Source organism: Crotalus tigris, unplaced genomic scaffold (genome assembly GCF_016545835.1).
Source record: "Crotalus tigris isolate CLP2741 ecotype Arizona unplaced genomic scaffold, ASM1654583v1 scf7180000023658.1318691, whole genome shotgun sequence".
NCBI classification, from domain to species: Eukaryota; Metazoa; Chordata; class Lepidosauria; order Squamata; family Viperidae; genus Crotalus; species Crotalus tigris.
The window spans coordinates 744,996-769,930 of record NW_024100104.1 but is presented as its reverse complement, the minus strand read 5'-3'; the positions used below and the strand labels follow the sequence as shown (position 1 = coordinate 769,930).

The following is a 24,935-nucleotide window of genomic DNA, read 5'->3' as shown; positions in this document are numbered from 1 at the left end:
AAATTCTATTTTCATATCAGTTATTAAATTTGCAAACTGCAGAGTTTCCTGGCATATTGTAAAATGTAAAAAATGTTTTTCAACATAAATTATATCAAATCTAGATGACATACTACTCTGATTTCCTATGAGATAATTATTTAAAAAGAGAAATAATTCAAAGGATTGTCTAGTTGATGTAAGTAACCTCTAGTTGAATTCTCAGCCAGAATACTTTGACATAGAAATAATAAAATAGATATTTTAAAAAAATACATCATATTATATTAGCCTTGATATCCCACTTATCTGTATTATTTATTCATTTATTCTAGAGTATAATGTGCATATTTCTTACAAGCAAAGAGATTATTTATCAGGATACTCACACAAACCTAAACAAGTCCTTAACCGTAACCACTTTGTAATATGGCCCTTGGAAAATACATCTTTAATATTCCTCAATTAAAGGTAAAGAAAGATCTTAAAAGTGTCAAGAAGAACGCTCCTCATTCATCTCTTTGATAAAAGCTTGTTGGAATACAACTGAATGAATGAGATAGTCAACCAACCAAAATTTAGCTCTCTAAAATTCCTGCTGAATGGGATCAGAAAGAGTAGTAATAAATCAAATTATAAAAAGCAGTGCTATTTTAGTAATGCATTTATACCAATAATTCAATTCTGCCCCATGTTGGGAAATTCATAAGCCAAAATGTGGTTGAAGGCCCAGTGAAATTAAATTATCTTTGAATATTTGAAAAGAATGAAGATGTATAGATGTTAGGGGTAAAGAATTCCACAGTATGGGAGCTGCCACACAGAAGCCTTGTTGTCTTGCTCATGGCAGTTTAGATACAAGGTAGACCTAACCAAGAATTGTTTATCTACTTGTTGCCTTGATACTGGTTCTGCCCTCTCTGAGTTAAGGTCATCCTCTATTTTTGGTCTCTTAGTAAGCTTACCAGAGAAATATTCTCAATAGATGGATAGATTCAACCCTGGCAGGATGGTGCTTGATATAATGAAAGCCAGCTGGGTGACTTTGGGCTAGTCCAGTGATGGCAAACCTTTTAGAGACCGGCCATGCCCACTGGGTGTGAGTGGCTGTGGTGGTCATGGCAGAATGGGTGGGTGTGGCTAAGATGGATGTGGTCACCTCGATGTTGCTTGTGGGCAGGGACTCCTGCGGGGGCCGGAGAGGGTTGGGGGAGATCCAGAGGGTCTCTGGTGGGTGGGACAGTGGGCAGGAGGCTCATCCTGCATGGTGAGGGGAGACGAGGCAAGGCGGGGGTGTCATTGTCACAGGGCAAGGTGATGCAGAGGCCAGGGCAGCTGCTGCGTGACACCATCGGCCCCGCACACAGAGGCCAATGAGCACATGGGGGCTGACAGTGTCCATCAGCAGCCACAGCCTGCCGGCCCCTCGACTGGCACACTCTGGGGCTCTGCAGCCTGCTGCCAGCAGTTCAGAGAAGCCACCTCTGAGCTTGACGGCCAGCCGACAGCTGAGGAGGCAATACAGTGGGTCGTGCCCGGGAAAAGGAGACCATGCGAGGCTAGGAGGGACGGGATGTGGAGGGAAACCAGCTGTGCTGGGATGCATTCAGCCATGTGGGACCTCAGTGAGTTACCGGGCGGCTGCTTGAAGAGGGATGGTTGCTATCTCCGGGGCATAGCACGTGTGCCCACAGAGAGGGCTCTGAGTGCTGCCTCTGGCATAGCACGTGTGCCCACAGAGAGGGCTCTGAGTGCTGCCTCTGGCACGCGTGCCATAGGTTCGTCACCACTGAGCTAGTCATTCTCACTCAGCCCATCTCACCTAACAGGCTGTTGTTTTGGGTAAAATAGGAGAAGGAAGGAATATTAGGTATGTTTTGCCACCTTATTTATAAAAATAATAAAGACAAGATACAAAAATCTAAATAAATAGTTCAGTGCTATGTTAGCATCAAATTTTATTAGTAACTTATAGCAGATAACCAAGGTAACAATGTCAGGAGAGTTGTTACCATGCTTTGGCTGGATTGATTTACCCGTAATCTCACTATACATATTCAGGATCAGCTGTAATTTTTGCATTACCTCTAAAGGCTACTCCAGAATGCATTATAGTAATCTAGCAGCTTGGTATCCAGCAGGTAGCATCTGAGTCTACTGGAGTTGGGGAGCCAATAGAATTTAATAAATAAACAAATACTTAAATAATAAATTCCAATACCTGTCTGTCCCAGTCCCATGTAAAGTGTAACATCAGGCAGAACTTTATTTAACTACAGCCTCCAGAAGGAGCCCCAAATTACACATCAACTCTTTTGGGTGGAATACTTCCCCATCCAAAGTAACTACCAAGACCAACATTCCTGGACATTATTGATGGACAATTCAGTCTTAGAGGCACTTAATTTGAGTTAATTTTGCCCCATTCAAAATCTGATAAACTCTGGACACTGGTTCAAGATTTCCATGGCATCTCCAGCCTGATCCAAAGTAGCAAGGTACAACAGTGTGTCATCAGCTTAGTAATGACAGGTCCATCCTCCCTCATGATATGTTCAGCATATAGATTAAATAAATAAGGAGATAGTATAAAACTTTATCTCAAATGAGACAATTTGGAGTCAGACTGTTTGCCATATTCCATCTAGAACAGGGCTTTTTTAGGTTTTTCAATGATGATAATGAAATGTTCTTGGATATCTACTTTTCTGAGAAGATTCCACATAGTTAATACAGTCATGGTCTTTCTATAATCAATGAGCTACATATTTGTTTCTTTTGGTATTCTGTGGTTTTTTCAGTTATCTGGCTCTTATTTTTCTGCCTTTTCTAAAACCAGTTTGAACATCTGGCGTCTGCTTTTCCATGTAATTTCTAACTTCTAATCCTAAGTATTACTTTACTAGCATGTGAAATTAAGGATAATGAGTGATAGTTTGCACATTATGTTAAGTCTCCTGGACTTTGGTATTAATATCTAAACTGTCCTTGTCCAATCTGTTGGTTGTTGTACCATTTATGCAGATTTGCTGGTGTCAGTTAGTTAGAATCTTTACACATTCTGAAACTATTCAGTGAGTTCCTGTTGCTTTCCAACTTGGTAATGATTGGAGTACTAATCTAACTTTATCTTCTAGTACAATAATTTACTATAAATTTCATTATCTAATTCTATTTGTAAATTGTCATCTCTTTTGTAAAGAATTTAGTAGATTCTTTACATTATTGATCCTATTTGAATCAGTTCATGTCTGTCCGTCCTTTAGTATGCAGATTTGTTGTTGGAACCTCCTTTGATGGTTACAATTCTTTTGGAAGGCTTTTCTTGTTTATCCATGTCCATTTCCATCTTTGGTGTCTTTACATTCTAATATTGTTTCTTGTATCTTCTAATGACTCTCTTAAATTCTGTAAGTTTTTTCTGAGATCATTGTCTTTCTTGGCTTTGGCTTCTTTTCTTGACAATTTCCACCATCTGTTCTGATTTCCAGCTTACTTTCTTCTGTCTATTGATCTTTGGCAGTCTCTTTTCCATTCATTCTTAACTTCTTTGATTTCATTCCATAGTTCCTCTGGTTCCTTACTAGTGAAGTTCAGGACTTCAAAGCAATTTCTGGTGATCTTGAAAATAGCCAGCATATGTTCAAGATCATATTGTAGAAATTGGATAGCTTTGTTCTTCTGCTTTAGTTTGACTTGGAACTTGCACATGATCTACTCCACAGCCAGTTCTTAGGTATGATTTTGTTATTATAACTAAACATTTCCAATTCCTCGTACCAAACCAATCAAAATGAAAGTATCCAAGTACAGTCCATTTTGTTTATCCTTTATACAGTACTTTCGGATAACCTGATCCAGTGTCATTGTTATGCTAATGATATGTCTATTGGTCTTTTGTGATCTTTGATACCAACATGTGATGACCCATGATAGAGTGTTTTAGTAACATTTCCTTTTGGAGACCATTTTAAAATAACGGCAATGAATTACGCATATACACTATAATTTTGAAAACCCAAGTTTTCGCACTCCCTGGAATAGTGTTTTGCACCCCCAGGGGTGCGAGCACCCCCAGTTGGGAACCCCTGCTTTATAGGTATCTTATTAGTGTAGCAGTTACGGCATCAGGCTAAAAGCAGGAGACAGTGAGTTCTAGTCCTGCCTTAGGCACAAAGCCCGCTGGGTGGTCATGGGCCAGTCACTTTCTTTCAGCCCTAGGAAAGAGGCAATGGCAAACCACTTCTGAAAAAATTTGCCAAGAAAACTGCAAGGATTTGTCCAGGCAGTCTCCAAGAATTGCACATGATTGAACAGAAGAAAAAAAAGGATTTTAGAACCATTGCTGGCATCTATAACATTTATCTGCTTGTTTCTTTATTGTTCTCACCTTTTTTAAATTGGCAAAACATCAAAGAAACAATTGTGGAGTAACTTACAAGTTCTATGCATTCAGACCTGAATATTACAGAATGCAAGGTTTTTAGGGATTTTGAAATATTTCATTATGAAAAGTAGTCCTACTCTGAAATTAAGTGGGCTATGCCCAAGGATTTCATATAAGAAACAAACTAGGTTTCTACTTAATGGATTTAGTTTTAAAATTTATATAGATTTTCTCTACACATGCACAAAAATACTTTTTCTCTTTTGAATACTATGTTGTGTTTTAGGTTACATGTTGTGTTTTATAATTGTTATATATATCTGCCCTTAAGAAATCATTGTTTGTTTGTTTTAAAGGTCCCTCTGAGCCAGTATTGCAATCGCGCTATTATGAAGTTGATGTATTGTGCACACTGCCGGGGCATGTCAAACATTAAGCCATGTAATAGCTATTGCCGTAATGTCTTGAAGGGTTGCCTGGGCAATCATGCTGACCTGGACACTGAATGGAAGAATATGATTGGTAAGATCTATAGATTTTTGCTTGAAAAAAATGCTTTCACTGACATTTTTTGCAGAGTTCTTGTTTTTCCTTTTAGTTAACTGATGCAAATTTGGAGATCAATTGAAACATGCATTAGAGGAATATTTTCAATATCTCTGAAGCATCACTTCTTCCTTTAGATGAGCCTTATCCAATATTATTCTCCATATGTTTTGGAATTCCATAGTTCCCATAACAGATTATAAGTTTTTCAAGTTTAGGATATCTACTTAGAAGACACCAGGATATAGAAGTTCCAAGTATACATCAGTATCACAGACTGGATGATTTTAAGCAGTTAAAAAATTAATAATGGCCTCAGAAAAGGTGGGGTTTTTTTTTACCAATGAGTAAAAAGTTCAGTCATCTTCAAACTGAATTCTATTTCTAGTAAACTACATGGACATTTTCATATAGAAAAAGTTTTAAAATTGAACAATGGTTCTCAGGCTTAATTATAAAATTTTGTTTTGTATTCTTAGATTTATTACATCACTTTATCCTTATGACTTCTTTTTCTGACTTTCAGGACCTAAACTGATCAATTGATTGAATGCTTTCGAGCCAGCATTGACTCTTAATGACACCCACATAGATTTATTTCATGATGATCTGTGTCTCGAGTTCTTCAGGTTTTCCAACAGTACATCCATTGCCATTTTAATTGAAGCCATCCACCATTACAGACTTCTCAAGAGACCTACAGTTTTCCATAATGTGTCTAAAATAGGAGAGGTTGAGCCTAGTCATTGTGCCTTGAGTGAGAATGCTGCGTTGATCCATTTGTTTAGTTGGCTCATTGTCCATAGTATTCTTGAGAGTTTTTTCCAACACCAAAGTTCAAAAGCATCAGTATGCTTCCAATCCTGCCTCTTTAAAATCCAACTTTTGCTTACATAATGCCACTGTTTGCACTATTCTGATCTTCGTAGGTATAGGTAAATCATGGTATCTGAATATCTAGGATATAAGTAAATATATAAAATATTCCATTGATATATATTGCATTTTCAATATTGGTTATAGCAATTACAAAAAGACCATCTCAAATGTTTGTTTGATATACTTCTTAATCAGTATCTTTTTATTCTTTTCCCCAATAGATTCATTACTGTTGGTGGCTGATCGTTTTGATGGACCATCTAATGTAGACATTGTAATAGGTACAATTCATGCTAGGATTGCTGAAGCCATTTCAAACTTGCAAGAAAACAAAGAATCTATAACAGCCAAGGTAAGAGCTAAATTGTGAAGTTCAGAATATAACTTTACCTCTTATATATTTAATTGCCTATATTTTTCTTATTCCTCACCCCCCACACACAAACACACCTTCATGGTATTTCCTGTAAACCATCACCTAAGCATGCCAAGTGACTTTGGATCATAACCCAGGAATTTTTAGCCAGTGACATTCAATGACAAGTTACCAGGAAAGGATCCCATTGTTTCTACTAATAAAAAATAGACTTGTTATGCTCGCCATTCTTCAGTGCTCAATAGGTGGAATGCCACTTTTACTGTCATACAAGAATTATTAAACCCAAGACTTCCAGTTTTGCATCGTAGCTACGCAGCCAAGGGATTAAGAGGCTCCACACCCCACAGCTGGTTTTGTCCTGCTAGGGGATCCTAAATGGGTCTAAAGTCACCCCGGAGAGGCAATGAAGAAGGGGAGGCCCCCCGTTAATCACAGAAAGATGGTGGTCGATCCGTTTCATCAGGGGGAAGCCCTTCAAACCAACAGGAGAAAGGCTAGCTGCACTCCGGTGACTAGCCAAAGCTACTGGCATCCGAAGTCCAAAAGCACCAACTAAGAACAACTTTGAACAGTGTGTTTGGAACTGGGTGAGAATATTGATCTTCTCGTCTCTAATTTGAAACTGATTTCCTGGAAAAGATTTCCAAGAAGCAAAAAATCTTCTAAAAGTGAGAAGGAAGGGGATTATAACCGCTCTCTTCCATAGATGAAAGCAGTAATTTAATTTTCATGGGAGACAGAAATATATTGAGATGGATTAATGTAAAACTATAATATGGATAAAACTGAAAATTATGGAAATTAAGATTTTCCATTTGAAAGAACATTGCTGAAAATACAAGAAAATAATATTTTCGTTACTGGGTTGTTTTTAAGTGGTTGAATATTTTGGACTGCAACCTTGGCTAGTTGATAATTGTAGGATCCCTGAGCAGACAAACTGTTATAAAATATAGGTGTTAGTGATGGATTGACAACTGGAAACGCATTGGACTATAAAGACTATACATAAAGATAAGAATTATGTAAGACTTTGGTGTTTGGAACTTAAGAGTGGTTGGTTTGAGGTTGCATACCCAACCAAAGGTGGCAGGAAACCACACTCAATATTATTTTCTAAAATCCCCAGTCTGGTATATCAGAGATCTGCAGGAGTAATACTTCAAGACAAGAAGTAGGAAATGCATGTTATGTTGCAATTAATTCAAATGACAATTGTTTCAAATCATGATGAGATTAAAAATAATTTTGATGATATAAATGAGCATATCCTTGACCTAAACTCACAATTTAAAAAACTCTCAGAAAATGCTGGCAAAGAATAAACAAGTAAATCAAGCAATAAAACAAAAACCAGAGGAAAGTGATCCAAAGACAGAGGCTATAAACGAAGAAAATCACAGCTTAATACAGACAAAGAAAAACCTGCAAAACTCTGCTATAATATTGGAAATGAAAAAGACATTCTATTTTTCAAGACTTCAAAACAAATCTGAGATAAGAAAGAAGTTCTGATGAAATGGATTATAGAGCTGTCAGAAAACCTAGAGTTTGGGAGACAAAAATGAAAAGAGAAATTGAGGGAGAAGTAAAATAGACGCTTCCTAATGAATATACATGGACAAAACTCCCCCTCAAAAGTGCTTCACTCAATTTGTCCTTCCCATTCTTAACAACACTCATAAAAATATAGGAAGAATCCCCTGGCAAACTGAACACACTGATTCGGAAAGCTGCTTGGCAAAAGAAGAATGTGAGAGCCAGACCCAAGAGAGATGATTTGACCTACCAGAAGGAGTACTACATGACTAAACATCTGTTTGAATATGGTTAAAAGAATAGTTAAATTTTGGATATGAATGGGTTCTATAATAAGAGAGATTTGACTTATAAGTAATATAGCATTTTCTTGTGATATGGGAAATGTAAAAATATTGGGATGATTTAAATGAACAAAATGTTTTGGATACTTAAATTAATCAATTTTGAGAAAATTATAACTGACAAGAAATGTACTGACCACTGAGGGGAAATTAAGATTAAATAAGAATAGTCAAGAGCCAGATTTAAGAGAGATGATTTGACCTACTAGATCAGTGGTTGCGAACCTATAGCACGCATGACAGAGGTGGCATGTGGAGCCCTCTCTGTTGGCATGCACCATAGCACACGTGGTCTCTAAAAGTTCACCATCACTGGCCTGCCAGCTTGAAGCCACCATTGAGGAGATGCCCCCTCCCCCCACAGCAGTGCAGCCGTGTCTTGCTTACGGGCGGACAGGGCAGGGCCTTGCGGAGGAGGAGGAGGAAGAGCTTGTCCCTCTGTGATAAACTGCAGCTGCGCTTGGCGGGCAACCTGTAGGAGCCTGACCCCATCGGCTGGCCATGTGGTTGCTGTTCACCCTGCTGCGCCTGCTGCTCCCGCCGTCCTCCAGTGGGTCTTCTCCTTCTTGGTGCTGGGTAAGGATGGGACATGCTGGCGGCAGCAAACTTGGCTGTGTCCCAGCTGCAGGAGAGGAAGCGCTGGCCAGTGATAATGGCCAATGTGGGGCAATGGGCTGATGGTTACAAAGGGAGTCTGAGATGAGGGCGGGAAGGCAGTTATGGTGCCCAGCTTGGCTCTTATTGGTGGCAGCTTGCTTTGCTTCATGTGGGGCTGCATCCCCAAACCCCGACTGCTCCAGCCCTCTCAGCTGGGGCTGTCTGCAGGCGGGAGCAGCCGGAGCAGCGGGCTCCTAAGCATATTCACAGTGCCACAGCTGCCACTGCTTGAGGTCTGTCAAGGTGGAGGAGAGGGTCACCCGCTGCTTCTCTCGTAGCCAGGTGCTGCCTGGGGCTTTATCTGGTGGTGTTGCTCAGGGACGGCTAGCTGTTTGGATATGGTTAAGAGAATAGTTATATTTTGGATATGAATGGGTTTTATAGTAAGACAGATAGGATTTATAAGTAGTATAGTATTTTTTATGATATGGGAAATATAAAAATATTGGGTTGATTTAAGTGAATGAAATGTTTTGGATATTTAAACATAATCAGTTTTGAGAAAATTATAACTGACAAGAATTGTTTTGAATACTGAGGGGAAATTAAGCTTAAATAAGAATTCTGAAAACAGGACCTATAGTGATTTACATAAGATGATTTTTTGCAAATGCAACTATAATATAAGCTGATTAGAAAAGATGCTACATACTGATGTTATTGTTATTCACACAAATATTAGAAAAATGTTTATATTCAATTTTGTATTAAAAGTACTAAGAACTATATTTGCTCAAGGTTAGTAAAAGGAGAACACTATTGGAAGAAGAGAAGATCAAGGAAATGTATTCCTAGTTAGTATGTTGATTATGAAATCATAGAAATTAATTATTATTGATTATTGTTAAATATATGAATTCAGACAACACAAGATTGTTATTTCCCAAAAAAATCAATAAAATATATTTTTAAAAAAAAGAATTATTAAACCCCAGACCTGTCATCTTTAATTGGTATGTGTTGGCTGGAATGTGTCTCCTTCCCAATATACTGTAAGAGTGAGCTCACTTCTCCTGAGACATTTGTCTATCTCTTCCTCATCACCTTTGATTTCCAAACATTTGTCCTACCTGTGTTCCTAAGCAGAGTGTGATATTTTAGCCCAGCATAAAAGAAATTTGCTCCATCGCAAATCCAAAAATGGCAGCTTCCCATCCAATTGACCCTGAACAACATAATTTGAGTTCCTGGAGCCCAGCTAATATTCTTATGGAACAGAAGAACTGTAATTAAAGCTGCTGAGAGAAAGTGCATCAGGAACTGACTAGCAAGTAAATAAGTCATCAATAGACTGGCAGAAAGAAAAAGAGAAGTCATAGTACTGCTGCCTAAAATATATAAAGCCATCAGTTCAGAGAGTGAACATGGCTTCAAAATCCATTAATCATTAGATTGTTAAGCCAATCAACAAAAGAAAACACTAGGCTGGATTTTTATTCACTAATTATTATGCTTATATGACATCACATATCGATACTAGTTTCTGAGAGCTTAAGTAAGTTAGAAAAATAGAGCTTGTGCTATACGTTTTTAAATCAGGCTTTTGAATCAAGCAAAACAAAAATATTAGTATCAAATATATAAGAAATCAGAATGTCCTCATATTTGAAATGAACTGTAAGTAAATTTAATATTGATGAGTAAATGTGCAGAGACTTAATAGAAATTACTTTTTTTTTTGAGATGTGGTTTTCTTTGATTTCCCCAGATTTTTCAAGGTTGTGGAAATCCCAAACTCAGTGCAAAAGCTGCCAATGTTGAAGATAAGAAGAGACGTGGAAAATATGTCCTTGAAGATAAATCTTCTGGGCTTAGTTCAGATAAATTTGTGAGTATAGAGGGTTTGTTTATTTAATTCTGCACTAGAACTGCTTGTATAACCTGTTAATCAAAATGCTCATAAATATGTTCATTATGTGAAGGAATACATATAAGCACCATTTAGTTTCAGTGTGGAGCTTTTATTTCATTGGAAGAATACACATCAGTGATCTGTAAAAATTAAAGTCAATTTAGCCAATCACCAAAATACACTTTTTAAATATACCAAATCCTTAACAGTCCTGCTTACCAATATAAGGATTTATTTTTCACATATTTAGACTCTCAGCAAGTAAAAATATTTCTATCTCATCTAGTAATCATGGGCATCTCAGACACATAGAAGACATACTTTACAATAACAATAAATTGCACTGTTATATCATGTATTTTAGAGATGTGCAAATCTCTAAAATTTTGCAATATACGGTAGGTTGTAATAATTACAAGGAGACCATAATAAATGATTTACTTGATGTGCTTCTGAGCCAGTACCTGTTTATTCTGATAGCTGCTGAGCTAGGGCTGGAAAAGGAGGGAAGATGCTGAAAGTTTGAGACAGAAGGAGCAAGGGATAGGATGTATTAGAATATGGTAGCAGCAAACAGGAGGGAAGATCACTGAGGACTGACCTACACATCATGTAAAGAAGGCAATAGTAGTACCATATGTTTGTTTCTAAAGGAAAGGAGAAAGAGACACCAGCCTTACTGTACTCCCTGTATAAAATCATCCTGGGATTCTTTTGCGGTTCAGCTAAACCACAGCTATTCTGGAACACTCTGAAAGAACATATTATGTTTGTAAAATGCAGACAGCTGATGGATTGAGTCTCCCCGGATCTTATCCAAGATCTAAACACTGCTAGCATTGGCAGCAAAATTCCTCTGATTATTAACATAAGATTCAGATCAGGTATATGTGATCTGCAGAAAGAAAGATACATAAATAGACTTTCTAAACTGAAAATTATTGCCTCAATGTGCAAGGAAAGTGTCTTAACTGTAAATATTTTAGTTTGGAGTAGCCAGTTTATTTTCCTTAATAGTGTCTTGAAACATAGCCTTTCTCCTGCTTTTGTTTTGGGATGTCTTTCAATAGCATCCAAAGTTCCATTTCCCTTGCTAGCCTTTATACTAGACTAAAGAATTCTCATAATCAGCTATATTCTTCAAAAGAAACAATGAAGCATATTTTCTCATTTGCTTTATTTAATTATCAGATTTGTTATTCTCTTTTCATTATTATTGTATGAATCCAAAGCAGGTACAAACTAGACATAAAATCATAAAATATGAAGTCTTCATCAGATATAAAAAGTTATCTTAGAATATTGTCCCTGAAAATTTGAGCTGTTAAAAGTTTCTTGGTCTGTATTTAATACTTATATATTCCCAGAGCTATATTTTCTTGTTTTGCCACCTATAATTTTTTTTGCTATCTTATTCCCATTCTTACATTTCTCAGTCAGAGCAAAAATCTGATCTATACATGCCCACCCTGGCAAAAAACCATAATGGTCTTCCAAATTTTGCTGCCTGTCATCTCTTGTATCCTTTTTGTCCCAATTCTTGCAAAATATCTTTCCAGCCACACGTAAACTAATCTTCCCGTAACATTTGCCTTTTTTTCTTGTGACTTACCTTTGTAAAAAGGAAGAAAATAGCATTCTTTCAAGACTCAGATGCGCAATCTTCACCCATTTAAAAAAAATCACACAACCATATTCATAAGCAAACTACATCCTTTACCATTTATACATACAACCTTATCATTTTCCAAATTTCTTGAAGCATTCCAAGCTTCTGTTTCATTCATTTTTTCTTCATACAAACAAATATAGCATCCATTCTTCAGAACATCCCTATCTTTCCCATATAAAATTCAAAAATGCTGCCTCCAGTGATCCTTGAGTTCAGTTTCCTTCTAAAACATCTTATCACTTTTATTTTTAATTGCATTCATTTCATCTGTTTCCTAATACTTTTTCCTGTAGGACTCATATTTTCTCTTCCTGCAGTTATCCTACTTCAACAGTTGTTTCTTTGATTTCTTTCTTGCATTTTCGTGGCCATTTCATGTCCTTCTGTTACTCTCATCTCCTTCATCCTTCGTCTTTCTTAGTTTCACAGTTATAATACGTAGCTATTATTTTCATTTCATTTCTTAATATAGTTCCTTTATCATTTACTCCTCCTCCATGTCACAATCTATTTGCCATTGTTTTCATTTCACCACAGATATTGATCTCTGACACCCATTATGGTTTTGGACAATCAAGGCTTTCAAATAACACTTTTTAATAAAATAGATGAGATGTAGACTGGTTTACTAGCCTTTGTGGTTTCCATGCCATGTGTAGTATTCCCAGCTAATGATAAGAGTAATATTGATCAGTTGGGACAGTATGTGATAACTATAACCAAAAATTAATTTTATCTCAAGCACAGCCATACCATTTTATGCAAGCAGCATTTCTAAGCTAGCGATTTCCTTACAAGCCAACTTATTATATAGTGATACTCAGGATATGATAAAATATCCTTTATCTTTAATTGTTGTTATATACTAAAATAGATAACACTTCAGGGTAGTCACTGCAGTCTTATTTTGTTTTTAGTCACATTACAATTGAATGCTCTTGGAATGAATTCTCATAATGCATAATGCACTTAGAATATAAAGCTGTTGATGTTAAAATGTTTTGTCCAACCTTAATTACTCTTCCTAATGACAGGTTTCAGATGCCAAAGGGAAGCTGAGGGAAGTAAGAGACTTCTGGGCTCTTTTGCCAACGACACTTTGCAATGAAAAAATATCATCTGGTTCTGTAAATGAGGATAGATGCTGGAACGGAATGACCAAAGGCAGGTAAGGGTAATCAGCTGTGCAATAATGAGACCGTGTTACTATCCCATCTGTGCTTCAAAATGTTTAGGCAATGCATAACAAATAAATATTTGAAATTTCCTTTTGTATTGTATTGCTGTGTTTCAAATGTATTGATACACAACAATAATTTTTTTCCATCTTTTTAAAGATGTAAAACATATTAAAACAGTGCATAAAATGTCTAATATTTGAAAATATTTGGCAACTTTTGGAAAATTGTTAATGAAAAAATTGAGATGGGTCACCTTTTCACATAAGTTATAGGGTATGACATAGTCACCAGAAGGTATTGATTATTCTTTAGTTCCAACTAAACAGGCCTTGGAGATTGTTGGGGTGTATAAGAGGGGCATCAGAATTGACTGACATACGAAGGTAAGTTGATATAGGGAAGGAACTCCTCAAATAACCATCTCAAAAACTATTCAGTGTTTTAGGGCTTATCAGAAGCAATTGTACCAAGCCAAACCACACTGGTAAACTCATACTGTCATCTGCCATTTTTATGAAGTTTTAGAGCTTGGAAAAATGAAATGCTATTACAGAGGTGGATAGGAAAGAAATCAGATGAGATGAGAATGTTATAATTCATTGAGGTCCCATCTTTTTCTTTATTTACACAAGATCCATGCAAGGTTCAGCAGGTGAAGCTCAAAAGAGAAGACTGGTGTAAAAAGGCTTAGGCAACTATCCACAACATTCACCTGATATTATACTTCCATTTCCCTAGGTCAGTGGTTCTCAACCTTTTCTTCACTATGGACCCCTTTAAATGCCACTAAGACTCAAGATTTAAATTGTAACATGCCCTCATGCCTTTGTGGACCCCCTGTGATGACATCACACCCTCCCATGGGTCTGTGGAACACAGGCTGAGAACCAGTGACCTAGGTCATTATAACTGCCCTTGAGAGTCTTCTAGGAAGGCTGCTGTCTAAACACTAAAATAAATTTGGCATTTATGAGAAGAGGAAGCCCAGTATCACAGCTATCAACTTGTCGGAACAGTGGAGGAATTTGTGACCTCTCACAAATTTGGTATCTCCCCTGAAAAGCTAATTCACTTTTAGAACTGAGCTCTCTGTCCTCCACGGACAAGTTTTCCACAGGCTCCAATATTTTCACTACATTACTGGGCTGAAGCCAAAAAAGCATCAAGCAGAGGTTCATAATTCATGTCTAAAGGATCATTGACTTGATTCATGAAATACAAAGATGAGATAGTGACTAAAACAATTAATTTTCATTTTCTTCTGTTCTTATTGCTCTATTGTCTCTCTTCTTTTGCTATTTTTCCTTGATAACCAGCTAGTAGGTAACAATAAGAAAAGAAAATGGGAAATAAAAAAAATTAAAAAAGAGTTGGTTAGGCTCCCACTCACCCAGTGAGTTCAGTTGGATCCCCATGAAGTCTAGTTCTCCAGAATTAGCTTTCAGCATGAACCTATACATTCTCTTTACAGATACCTTCCAGATGTGATGGGAGATGGTCTAGCTAATCAGATCAATAACCCAGAGGTTGAGGTCGACATCACCAAACCAGACATGACTATTCGCCAGCAAATCATGCAGTTGAAGATTATGACAAATCGATTGCGCAATGCATACAATGGAAATGATGTGGATTTCCAGGATACAAGTAGGTACAAGCTAAGAAAGTGGGATTATTCATAACATTTCATGTTCAATAAGCAAAGGACAGGTTCATAAATTGTGATACAGTGTTCAGAGCAGTGGAAAATTATCCCTCTGTTAATTTTCAATGGCTAGATTTTTAATCTGGATGAAGACATTGCCCAAGTGTTAAAAACATTAATGTTTATTGATAATCAGAATGCTTTTATTCTTCTCTGGCGTGCTGACTTACTATAGATATCCCCAAAAATGCATGTATCCACAATTCTCATACACTAATCAAAGTCAAGTGAGTGAGTGAGTGAGTGAGTGAGTGAGTGAGTGAGTGAGTGAGTGACAGTTCAGGCCATTATATAATGGATAATGAAAGTCCAGTGAATTATCCAGATTAATATGTAAAATAAATTCTGCCTCAAATGGAGCCCTATAGCAAAGAATTCTTATAATTTCAGAGGAAGAGAATATATATAGCTCAGGGTGAACTTAGAGTCTTCAATGTTCTTTGAGCTTGTTTGTTTGTTAGCAGACATTTGCAGACATATCAGTCAGGTTATGAAACATCTGCAAGCAAACAATCAAACTAGGAGACATAAAGACATAAAGTACTCCAAAATTGTAAGGCCTGAAAAATCAGGTCCACATATGAAGGTTCAATTAAATTGATTTATTGCTAAAACCTATGCACAGGAATCTTCTGAACTAATGGTCAACACCTGGTTAGAGTTAGATAAGGGCCAGAGGCACTCAAGGGGGCAGCAGGTTAGTTAGTTTGAGGCTATGTAACAATTCTAGGCTGATCCCCCTTTGCATTTCATCCCCAGGTTCTGTCATTCCTTCTACATTAATTCTTATAATTGATTTAAGAATAATTCTTAAAATTAATACTCCTACTGCAAGACTAATTGTAATTCTTTACTAATTCAAGATTCCCAAGCATTTTGGACCGGTAGGTAGATCTGAAGCTTGAAGAATATATCGTAGCATGTGTTTCAAAATTGCTACATTGCAGGGTATAGCAATTGTCTTGATAGGCATAAGTCAGTCATGAAATACTCATTTCCTAGGCAGAATAATTAGGTTGCTCCCCACCCTTCCCTGCGTCCTCCATGATGTTTCAGTTTTCCATTTGGTTCTGAGGAGATTAGCATACTTCCAAGGACATGTACTGGGATGTAGTATTTACCATTATAGCCCCCCATGATTGTTAAATTCTAGGACTAGCCAGGAAGTCAATCTAGGACCCACTAACATTTTTAAAAGGATATAATATACTAGAGATTAATCTAATTCTGCTTTTCTGCATTCTGCATGACAGGCAGTTGCAGATTAACTTCTACCAAAAACATATTGGCTACAATTCAGCCTTTTGAAAAAGTACCATACTAATTTGATTTTTGTCTTGGCCAGGTGATGACAACAGTGGTTCTGGAAGTGGTGATACCTGCCTGGATGAAGTCTGTGGCAAAAGACTGCCCAAGAATTCTAGCACCCGGCCACCAGAAATACATCCTATGCCTAAACAGTCAGGACAAGGCGTTGGTGGAAATAACAGCAATGTACTTTTGCCTTCATACTTCCTTTTATTACTTTCTTTGGCTGCTATAGCAGCCCAGTACCTGTGGCGGTAACTTGTTTGAGCAGCTGCAAAAGAAACTGTAGTGGCTAAGTCTTAACTTTGCCAAAATGGTGGACATATTTAATTCAACTTGATTCAACTTGGCAAAATGAGAGAGAGAGACAAAAATTCTTTATGGTTTGTGATAATCTGGCAGTGCTAGAGTTGGTTATTTTTCCTTTTCTTCCTTCTTTTCTTTCAAATATTGGGCCTTTCCTTCTGTCCTCCATTTAAACAAGCCTTTAATTTGCCAAAAAGAGATACCTAGGGGCTATGACAGGTAGGTTTAATGAACAGAAGAAATAACCCCCCAAGGCAACACCATTTTCATTGATTGGAATAAAATATGCAATATCTCATATTTTTATTTAACTGTGGCCAAGAGTGCATTATATTTGATTCAAAACAATACATCTCTTTAATTTATACATTTTCAGACTGCTCTAAAAGGGTTTTAGCTCAGCTCATAATTTTCTATTCACCAAAGGGAAAAGAATCTTTCCTTTGCATGGATGTAAGAGTATTATTTTGTATGATTTCAGTTAACAAAGGAATTCTTTATCCCAGAGTTTGGAATGAAGATCCTTAAGTTTTTTTTTCTAAAAGTAATCATTGTACCCACTAATATTATTCCCACATCCATGGGAATAGCAGTAAAAGATTAGTGTATTGCAGGATCCTGTGAAAATAGCTTTCAAACAATAATAATGTGGAACAGTGTACACAACATTGTGGTATAAAGAAAGACATGGGAGGATGTCATTCTAGAATGAGCTAGAGCAATGGTTCTCAACCTGTGGGTCGGGACCCCATTTGGGGTCGAACGACCATTTCACGGGGGTCACCAAACAACACAGTCCGCTATTTTTTTCCCCCTTTTCCTTAACTGTGCTACTTCCTTTTATTCTATTGGCTTTTGAAAGCCAATAGAATAGACTCTCTTGAATAGAGTCTAATTCTATTGGCTTTCAAAAGCCAATAGGAATTGTCCAGGCTGTCTCTGCCCTGCTGAGCCCGCCAAAAGTCCCATTCTGCAAACGGTGCTGCACCAGTTGAGTAGTCCTCGACTTATGACCGGTTGAGTAGTCCTCGACTTACGACCGGTTGGGGGTCGCGGCATTAAAAAGGTTGAGAACCACAGAGCTAGAGGAAGAAAAACTTCCTATTATGAATAATATGACAAGAATCAATATTTACCAAAAGAATAATACAAAAAATGTGTTTTCATGTGTGTGTATTATTACTTATCCTATAATTAAAACTAGAATTTGCATGAATTGATGAACTTAGGGCCAAGTTAGATACTGTCAAATATATCTAGAAATTTGTTTATCAAAATCTCTACTACCTGAAATTTTCAAGAAAACCTCTCAGAATTATGTTGGTGGAATGAGTAAGCAGACCAAAACTATCCATATATTGGTTTAATTAACGGTGGCTATCAGAGTGAGATGTCCAATCAGTTTTACACCAATGTGTATCTATGTGTATATTATATCAAACCAACCCTACCATTTTGACTGAATAATAGGAAGACCTTGAAATGAACTTTAATGTTAATTTACTTTATTTCATATCATAGTTTCTTTGAGAAGCAAGTGATGTGAAAGCATAACTTTTATTTAAAATACATGGGCTTTTCATAAATGCTGAAATGTTTCTATTCTTTGTCTTAAAGCAAAAAAAATTATTTTCTCCGGACAGCAGTCAGAGCTAGAAACTATTATCAATTCTGAAACATTCCATTTCTAGCATCTTAGCATTCAATAGGATGAAACAGAGAGTAGAAGCAAATGAATTCAGTTGAAGGATTCTGGTTCTATTTTGTTGATTACTGGGAAAAATTAGTTCTTTAATCAACCCATTCAGTATTGAAGGGTCTCCGAGATTTGAAAACTTAATTAACAAACAGCAATGCCAGAAGGAATTCTTTGTAGAAAAATACACCTAGTTTGGTATACATTGTTTAAATCCTTGTGAGTAAAACAGTACTCCCTTCCACTTTCATTACTGATTTGGTCTATTTAATACGTTTTTTATTTTCAGTTACACCATTCTTAAAATGAATGTATTCGTAAAGAGAATACAAACGAGGCGTGGAAATCAAATATCCTGCCTTCTTTGAACATGCTTGAATGCAAAAGAAAGTGGAAAGTGCCACATTGAATTAGTGTTGTAAATGTATGTCTGTAAAATACACAAAGAAATAAACTGCTATACATCATGTAGGGGAAAAAATATTTGCCATTTCCTTCTCTGAATGAAAATCTGCCAACTTGCTGGAGAGCTGTAAACTCAAAACAGTTTGGAACCTTTTCTAAAACTCAAACGATGTGTGATGTTGACAATGTATTGTATTTTAGAAGCCCGAAGCCTCCCTGAATCTAAAAAAAAGGAATATGACAAAAAATTGAGGTGCAAAGTTGAAGGACTGTTCATGCTTTAAAAATGATTTTCAAGGAGTCTTTGTGATATGTGGGAACATGAATACAATACCTCTTTAAGATAGCTGCATCATTTTTCAGGCTTTCCTATTAACTCGATAAAGCACAACTGTTTTAATTAGTTACATTAGAGTTGCACATTAGCATTACTTTAACAGGATAATTCATTAAAACAGCTAGAAGCATGAAAAAAAGACTGCCACTTTGAAGTTGTGCTGCACATATTCCCACACATTCTGAAGCACCTTTTTAAAATCATTGAAGGACACCCAACCCTGGAAAAGAGCAGAATGGACATGGGGATGTACATCCTTCTTCACTAGCTGAAAGATCAAATGAAATTAAATTACGGACAGCAAGAAAAAGGAGTATCCTGCCTTGCATATCCTTTATGCTCTTCAATCTAGCATCATTTTCTGCTTAATATAAAATTGGAGAGCCTGATTTAAATGAGTCTTCCACCATTGCCCATCATTTGAGCCCCAGTCTTCGGTCATAGCATCGTATTTTTTAAGGTTTATTTTTGTTATGGCAGTGCTACATTTTGGTATTAAAAGCATTATGCTACAAGGTGTGATCTGTTTCAAGTCCCTTGAAATAGAAATGAGTCATGGATGTATTTTTTCATGTGCCATAATGTCTGTTTCAGAAGGAGAAAAGGGTCAACAGAAGGTTTAAGAGCATTGCTATTTATCCTTTCAATGACAAAAACCTGTTTTTTTCTGGTGGGCTTGTTAAGGAGTTAAGATACAAATAAATCCAGACTATATCTTGGCTTTTAAAAAAGCAAAACAAGTGCAGTTCCATCTGCAAAATGTAAGACTTATTTCACATTATCAACAATCTTGATCATTTATATATATATATTTCTTTTGGTTACCAAGTTACTTGTAACTACCTTGCACTGTTGAATTATGATCTTTGAATTCTTGTATAAATAAAAAAAGACTGGAGACTTAAATAAGTATGAATACCATTTGGAACAGGATGCTGTATTCTTTTGCTTTATAGAATTTCAACAGTAATACTGCAGGTCACCAACTGGCTTCATGAAAACCAGAGTATGCGTTAGATCACTCATAATAATAGCATAGAAAAGTGTTTTGCCCAGTGTGGTGAAATTCCATCCCCAACCAATCAGCGTAACTATTCCACAGATGTCTATCGTATCTGAAAGAAATGGCATGAAGTTTATTCAGAAATAAGGCCAAGTAAAATTTAGAATTGCAGGGACAATGTAAATACTTGGAGGCAAGAATGAATCACTTGTTCTATGGGTCTACTGTATGTGATGCCCCCAGTTTCTGCAAATGGTATGGTTTGCTCTGTGGAAAACAATCTTTTATTGCAATGAATTACATACTTTGCCAGCTACTTGTGATAGAACTGTGGTTTTACCTTCAACAGATACCAAGCATTACTAAATAATGCACCTGCCAGAAAAGTCTGAGTCGTGGAACACTCATTGTGTATCAATAACTAAAAAGTAGCCATTGTTGAACCAATCTCTGGAAATGAAAATCACCGTTCTTTGGGAGGGACTGTTTACCTGGGAATACAACCTAAATAGGTTTACAGACATTTGACTCCTCTGTCTGGATGTATTCCTAGCTCCCCCCCCCCCTTATAAGGAATAGATATCATTCAAGAAACTCACTTCTAAGTAATTATACATATAAGTGCCATGTTATAAAAACATAAAATATTTTATTTATATTCACAACTAAAATAAGAAAACATGTTTTAGAAATAATTCAGTTGTTTAATATTTGAAATATATTACAGCAGAGGCACAGCAATAGGATACTTCAGTGTTGTTAACAACATCAGTAGCCTTAAGTGAGACAACTGCTAGCATTTTTTTCACCCTCAATTACAAGTACCGACACCACTAAATTCTACCCCAATTTTCACTGACTACAATAGGATCTATAATTGAAAAGATCACTAATAAATATTTCACTACCAGGCCTACGGGGATCACATATAAAAACAATAGTTTTCATTTAATAATACTGTACGTTTTCAACTAAGCTTCAGTTAAAATAAGATTGTGCTATTTTATTACTCTGAAAAGAAGCTTTTAATCATGAATTCTACTAATTTAATGCTGCAAATAAGATTTCAAGAATAGGGTGTTAAAATCACCACTCACAGATGACTGAGAGCTGGGTGTGTCTCAGAGCTTGTGACCAGCTTTGTTTCTGTCAACTGAACAGATGAAACAATTGCTTCGGTTCTCTACTCATACATTTTTAAAATAAAAACTGATTCTCCCTGCTTTTTGAAATTCCTGGAACAACAATGACAAAGATACATACATTTATGTTTGTACTAGAACCATCAACTGCTTGGCAAAAATTACATTGTTGTGGAAACTAAGCAACACATCAAGTTAAACAATTATGAGGGTTAATATTACCCATCAGGTGAGGAATTTGAAAGACCCGATAATGACAGAAATGTCTGTGCATCACCAGAAGAGTCATTCTATCTTCCCAAGTTAAAGTGCAGTAAACATTACTAGATTCTTTAAAAAATAATAATGCCATATTTATTGAAAAGAACAGTCTTTGGAAGAATATGGGCACTTCACTACTACATCCATAAATGAAAATACCAGCATTTATTTAAACTGGTTCCCCAAAATAACACAAAAATACACTATTTCTTAATTTGCCTTAAAAACAAGTCTTTTTGTATCCTTCCTTATGCAACATTTTGAACATCAAATTTACCAGACCTGCATCATGAAAAATAACATCTAAATGAAACTATAGTTCCCAGTGTAAGGGAGATCTGCTTGACTGCTAGCCTGCACAGGGGTTCGTCGTCTTCTATCGTATTTCCATTTTTCTATGTCTTCCTTTTTATGCTTGGCTACTATCTGTTTCTTTGCTTTAGTGTCCTTTGATTTTACAGATTGAAGAGTCACTTTTGTTTTAATGCTGGCTTTACGTTGTCGCACTGCCAGAAAGAACAGATAGACAATTAGCATTTTTAAAGCAGATTATAATAGTTATTTAATTATATTTCTAAGCACATATGCACCAAATTAGAAAAACTTATTCAGTGCACATTGAGAAAAATAAATCGTGCCTTCCTCTCATCCCCACTGTAGATTATACAGCTGAGTTATAAACTCATCCAAGTTTCAATAACCTCCATTTATAATAAGCAGTCAAAGTGCCTCCTGGTGGTCACTATAACAGGCACAGGCTGTCCTTTATGAGCTGATTTGATCTCACAACCGTGGAAGACAAGGTTGATATAATTGTCCAAGTCCTGTGGGTGGGTTAATCTTCAGCTGTCTCTTTACCTGGCCAATCTGTCTTCAACAGAATTTCTTTCCCTATAATACTCACCACCCCCATTCAACTTTCTCTTACCCAAACATACATACATACATTGCATTTATATCCCCCATATAGTCTTAATTGTCGCCTGGAAATTTAAGATCATCCCTTAATCATAAACACTTCCTCTTTAGAAGTCCATGAAGAAAAAGATAAATGGAAAACAAAAAATTATCAAACATATTTCAAAATTCTAGGAAAGCCCTCAATACAAAACAAGTCTTTTCATAGCTGCTGTTTTATTGGAGAGCAATAAGGCTAGGGAAGAAAAGCTAGGAAAGAAACAATAAAAAAGGCACAACGCAGATATGTGTACAAACAAAGCAGTCAGCATGACATGCTGACAGAATTAACTTCTTTATGACTGCTGCTAAAACATGTAGTATGGGCAGGATAATCTGAACAGCTGGCTAATTTTGGAAAATACAGGCTAAATCTTCACCATCCCTTTGATACAATCTACCACTTAGCAGACTTTACTGCATCTATAAATGTGTTCTACTTACGTTTATAATTTTCAAGTCAGCTTACAACATACACTATGAAGCATTAGTAAACATTTCACTTATTTGGAATATGGAATATCAAAATCTGACATAGCTTTGAAACCAACAGTAATAATAAGCAGTACTAGAGTATTAACGCAAACATCCTATGTATTCAGTTTAAACGCAGTTTATAAAGGAATCAAAGGATGGGATCATTTTAGAAATAATATACTGGAATTTCATACCATTCCAATTAGAGGGGGAAAAAAGGATGGGCAGCTTAGGTAACAGTTGTAGATGCACAGGGAGCTTCTGAATTAAAAATACATGTATAGGAAATGGAAAATAGGTACAGTATAATCACTATGGAAGAAATAAAAAATATCTGTAAAAATAAAGAAAGGCTACATCTGAGTTTCAAAGAAGCTAACAGATGTCATTTCTGATCTTCGAGAAATCATTGACATAATACAGGACCAGAGATGGACAAATTCTCTTCAAAAAAAGATAGTAAGAGATGGATAATTACTGATCAGTCAGCAAAACTCTGGAACTGTTGATTAAGCACTCGATGAGTATTTAAAAAGAATACATTAGCTAGCAAGAGGTATGGTAGGTTTATCAACAATAAATCACCACAAACCTGATATTTACTCTTCTAATAAAGAGAACAGTTTAATTGACCACAGAATAGTGAATATTAACTTGATGTTTGATGAAGTCTCTAATAAAATTCTAGTCAAGACCATGGCAGTATGCAGATGCTTGAACAACTATACCCCCCAAGTATACATGATTCTGTGTCAGAACTAGAAGCTTGGGTGCAACACCACTGGACTTTGCTTTAGGCCTTTTCCTGCTCAACATGGAATAGAATAGAATAGAATAGAATAGAATAGAATAGAATAGAATAGAATAGCTGGAAGGGACCTTGGAGGTCTTCTAGTCCAGCCCCTCACTCAAGCAGGAGAAAAATAAAGCATTACAACAAGCATTACAACATTACAGTAATGTTAATTGACTTGGATGAGTGATCATGTTGTATGATTATCACTTTTGCAGATAACACAAATGTAGAGGGGAAGGAATTACAAACTTCTTAAAAGACAGCATGAAGATCAAGATTCAGGAAGATCTTGACAAGTTGAAACTACAATCCTGTATCTGGCTGAGAAAAATCCAAGCCATTTGTATATGATGGAGACTACAATCCTGGGCAACCTATGTGCAAAAATAATTAGGGTGTCTTGGTGGATCACATGGCAAACATATGATGCAACTACAAAAAAAACCAAATGCAATCTAGATCTCATTAATAGAAATATGACAAGAAAATCCTTGCTCCTGTCTAATCAGAACTGATCATATTATAGCTAGAAACTGTCCAGCAAGTATTTTAGGAAGGACAATAATAAATTTGATAGTGTCCAGAAAAATCACATGGTTAATATATTCTGGAAGAAAATATTTATGAAGCACTGAATAAGTTCTATTTAGAGAAAAGATAAATGTGATGTGATAGTTATGTCTCTGAAAACCTGGATCTTTCCCCAGGCCTTGAGTTGGGCTACGTGGCAAGTCTCTTATAGGATTGCATATGCTAGTCTGAATAATTTATCTTATGGATGTACATCATTCTTTTCTTTCTTTTATTGCTCTTATTGTTATTTTTGTGTTGTACACAGGCTAAGAACCAATGTGTTTAAATTACTAAAGATTTTAATTGGACAACAGAAAGGTAAGAGTCAATGGAAGCAATTACTTTGCGAGGTGGGGAACTCTACTTCAATGGAAATATTTAAACGATGTATGGCCATCTCTTGGATATGTTGCAGCAATGGCTTCTGAACACAGGGTTGAACTAGATGATTACCAAGATCCCTTTCAACCCTATGTTCTAACACTCTGCATGAAACAGTAGTACTATGTAAAACAAAACCAAATGTGATTAATGAAAGAGGTTGGTAATGGGAA

At 36.3% G+C, this 24,935-nt stretch overlaps 2 protein-coding genes across 5 annotated transcripts in view; one reads left to right on the top strand and one right to left on the bottom strand.

The window, feature by feature from the left end:
• GPC1 (glypican 1) overlaps positions 1–17,573 on the top strand; it is a 258,712-nt gene extending 241,139 nt beyond the window's left edge. The window contains exons 4-9 of the mRNA XM_039320553.1: positions 4,723–4,888; positions 6,013–6,143; positions 10,419–10,538; positions 13,269–13,402; positions 14,887–15,062; positions 16,466–17,573. Of these exons, the coding sequence (XP_039176487.1) occupies positions 4,723–4,888; positions 6,013–6,143; positions 10,419–10,538; positions 13,269–13,402; positions 14,887–15,062; positions 16,466–16,686 (948 nt within the window). The 3' untranslated portion in view covers positions 16,687–17,573. The remainder of the gene's footprint in view (positions 1–4,722; positions 4,889–6,012; positions 6,144–10,418; positions 10,539–13,268; positions 13,403–14,886; positions 15,063–16,465) is intronic.
• Positions 17,574–20,860: 3,287 nt separating this feature from the next.
• Positions 20,861–24,935, bottom strand: part of ANKMY1 (ankyrin repeat and MYND domain containing 1) — a 36,790-nt gene continuing 32,715 nt past the window's right edge. For 3 of the 4 annotated variants that reach the window (XM_039320580.1, XM_039320581.1, XM_039320582.1), the window contains one exon: positions 20,861–22,084. In XM_039320580.1, coding sequence (XP_039176514.1) covers positions 21,882–22,084 — 203 coding nt within the window. In that variant the 3' untranslated portion in view covers positions 20,861–21,881. The remainder of the gene's footprint in view (positions 22,085–24,935) is intronic. The other variant, XR_005553857.1, reaches the window with a different exon arrangement.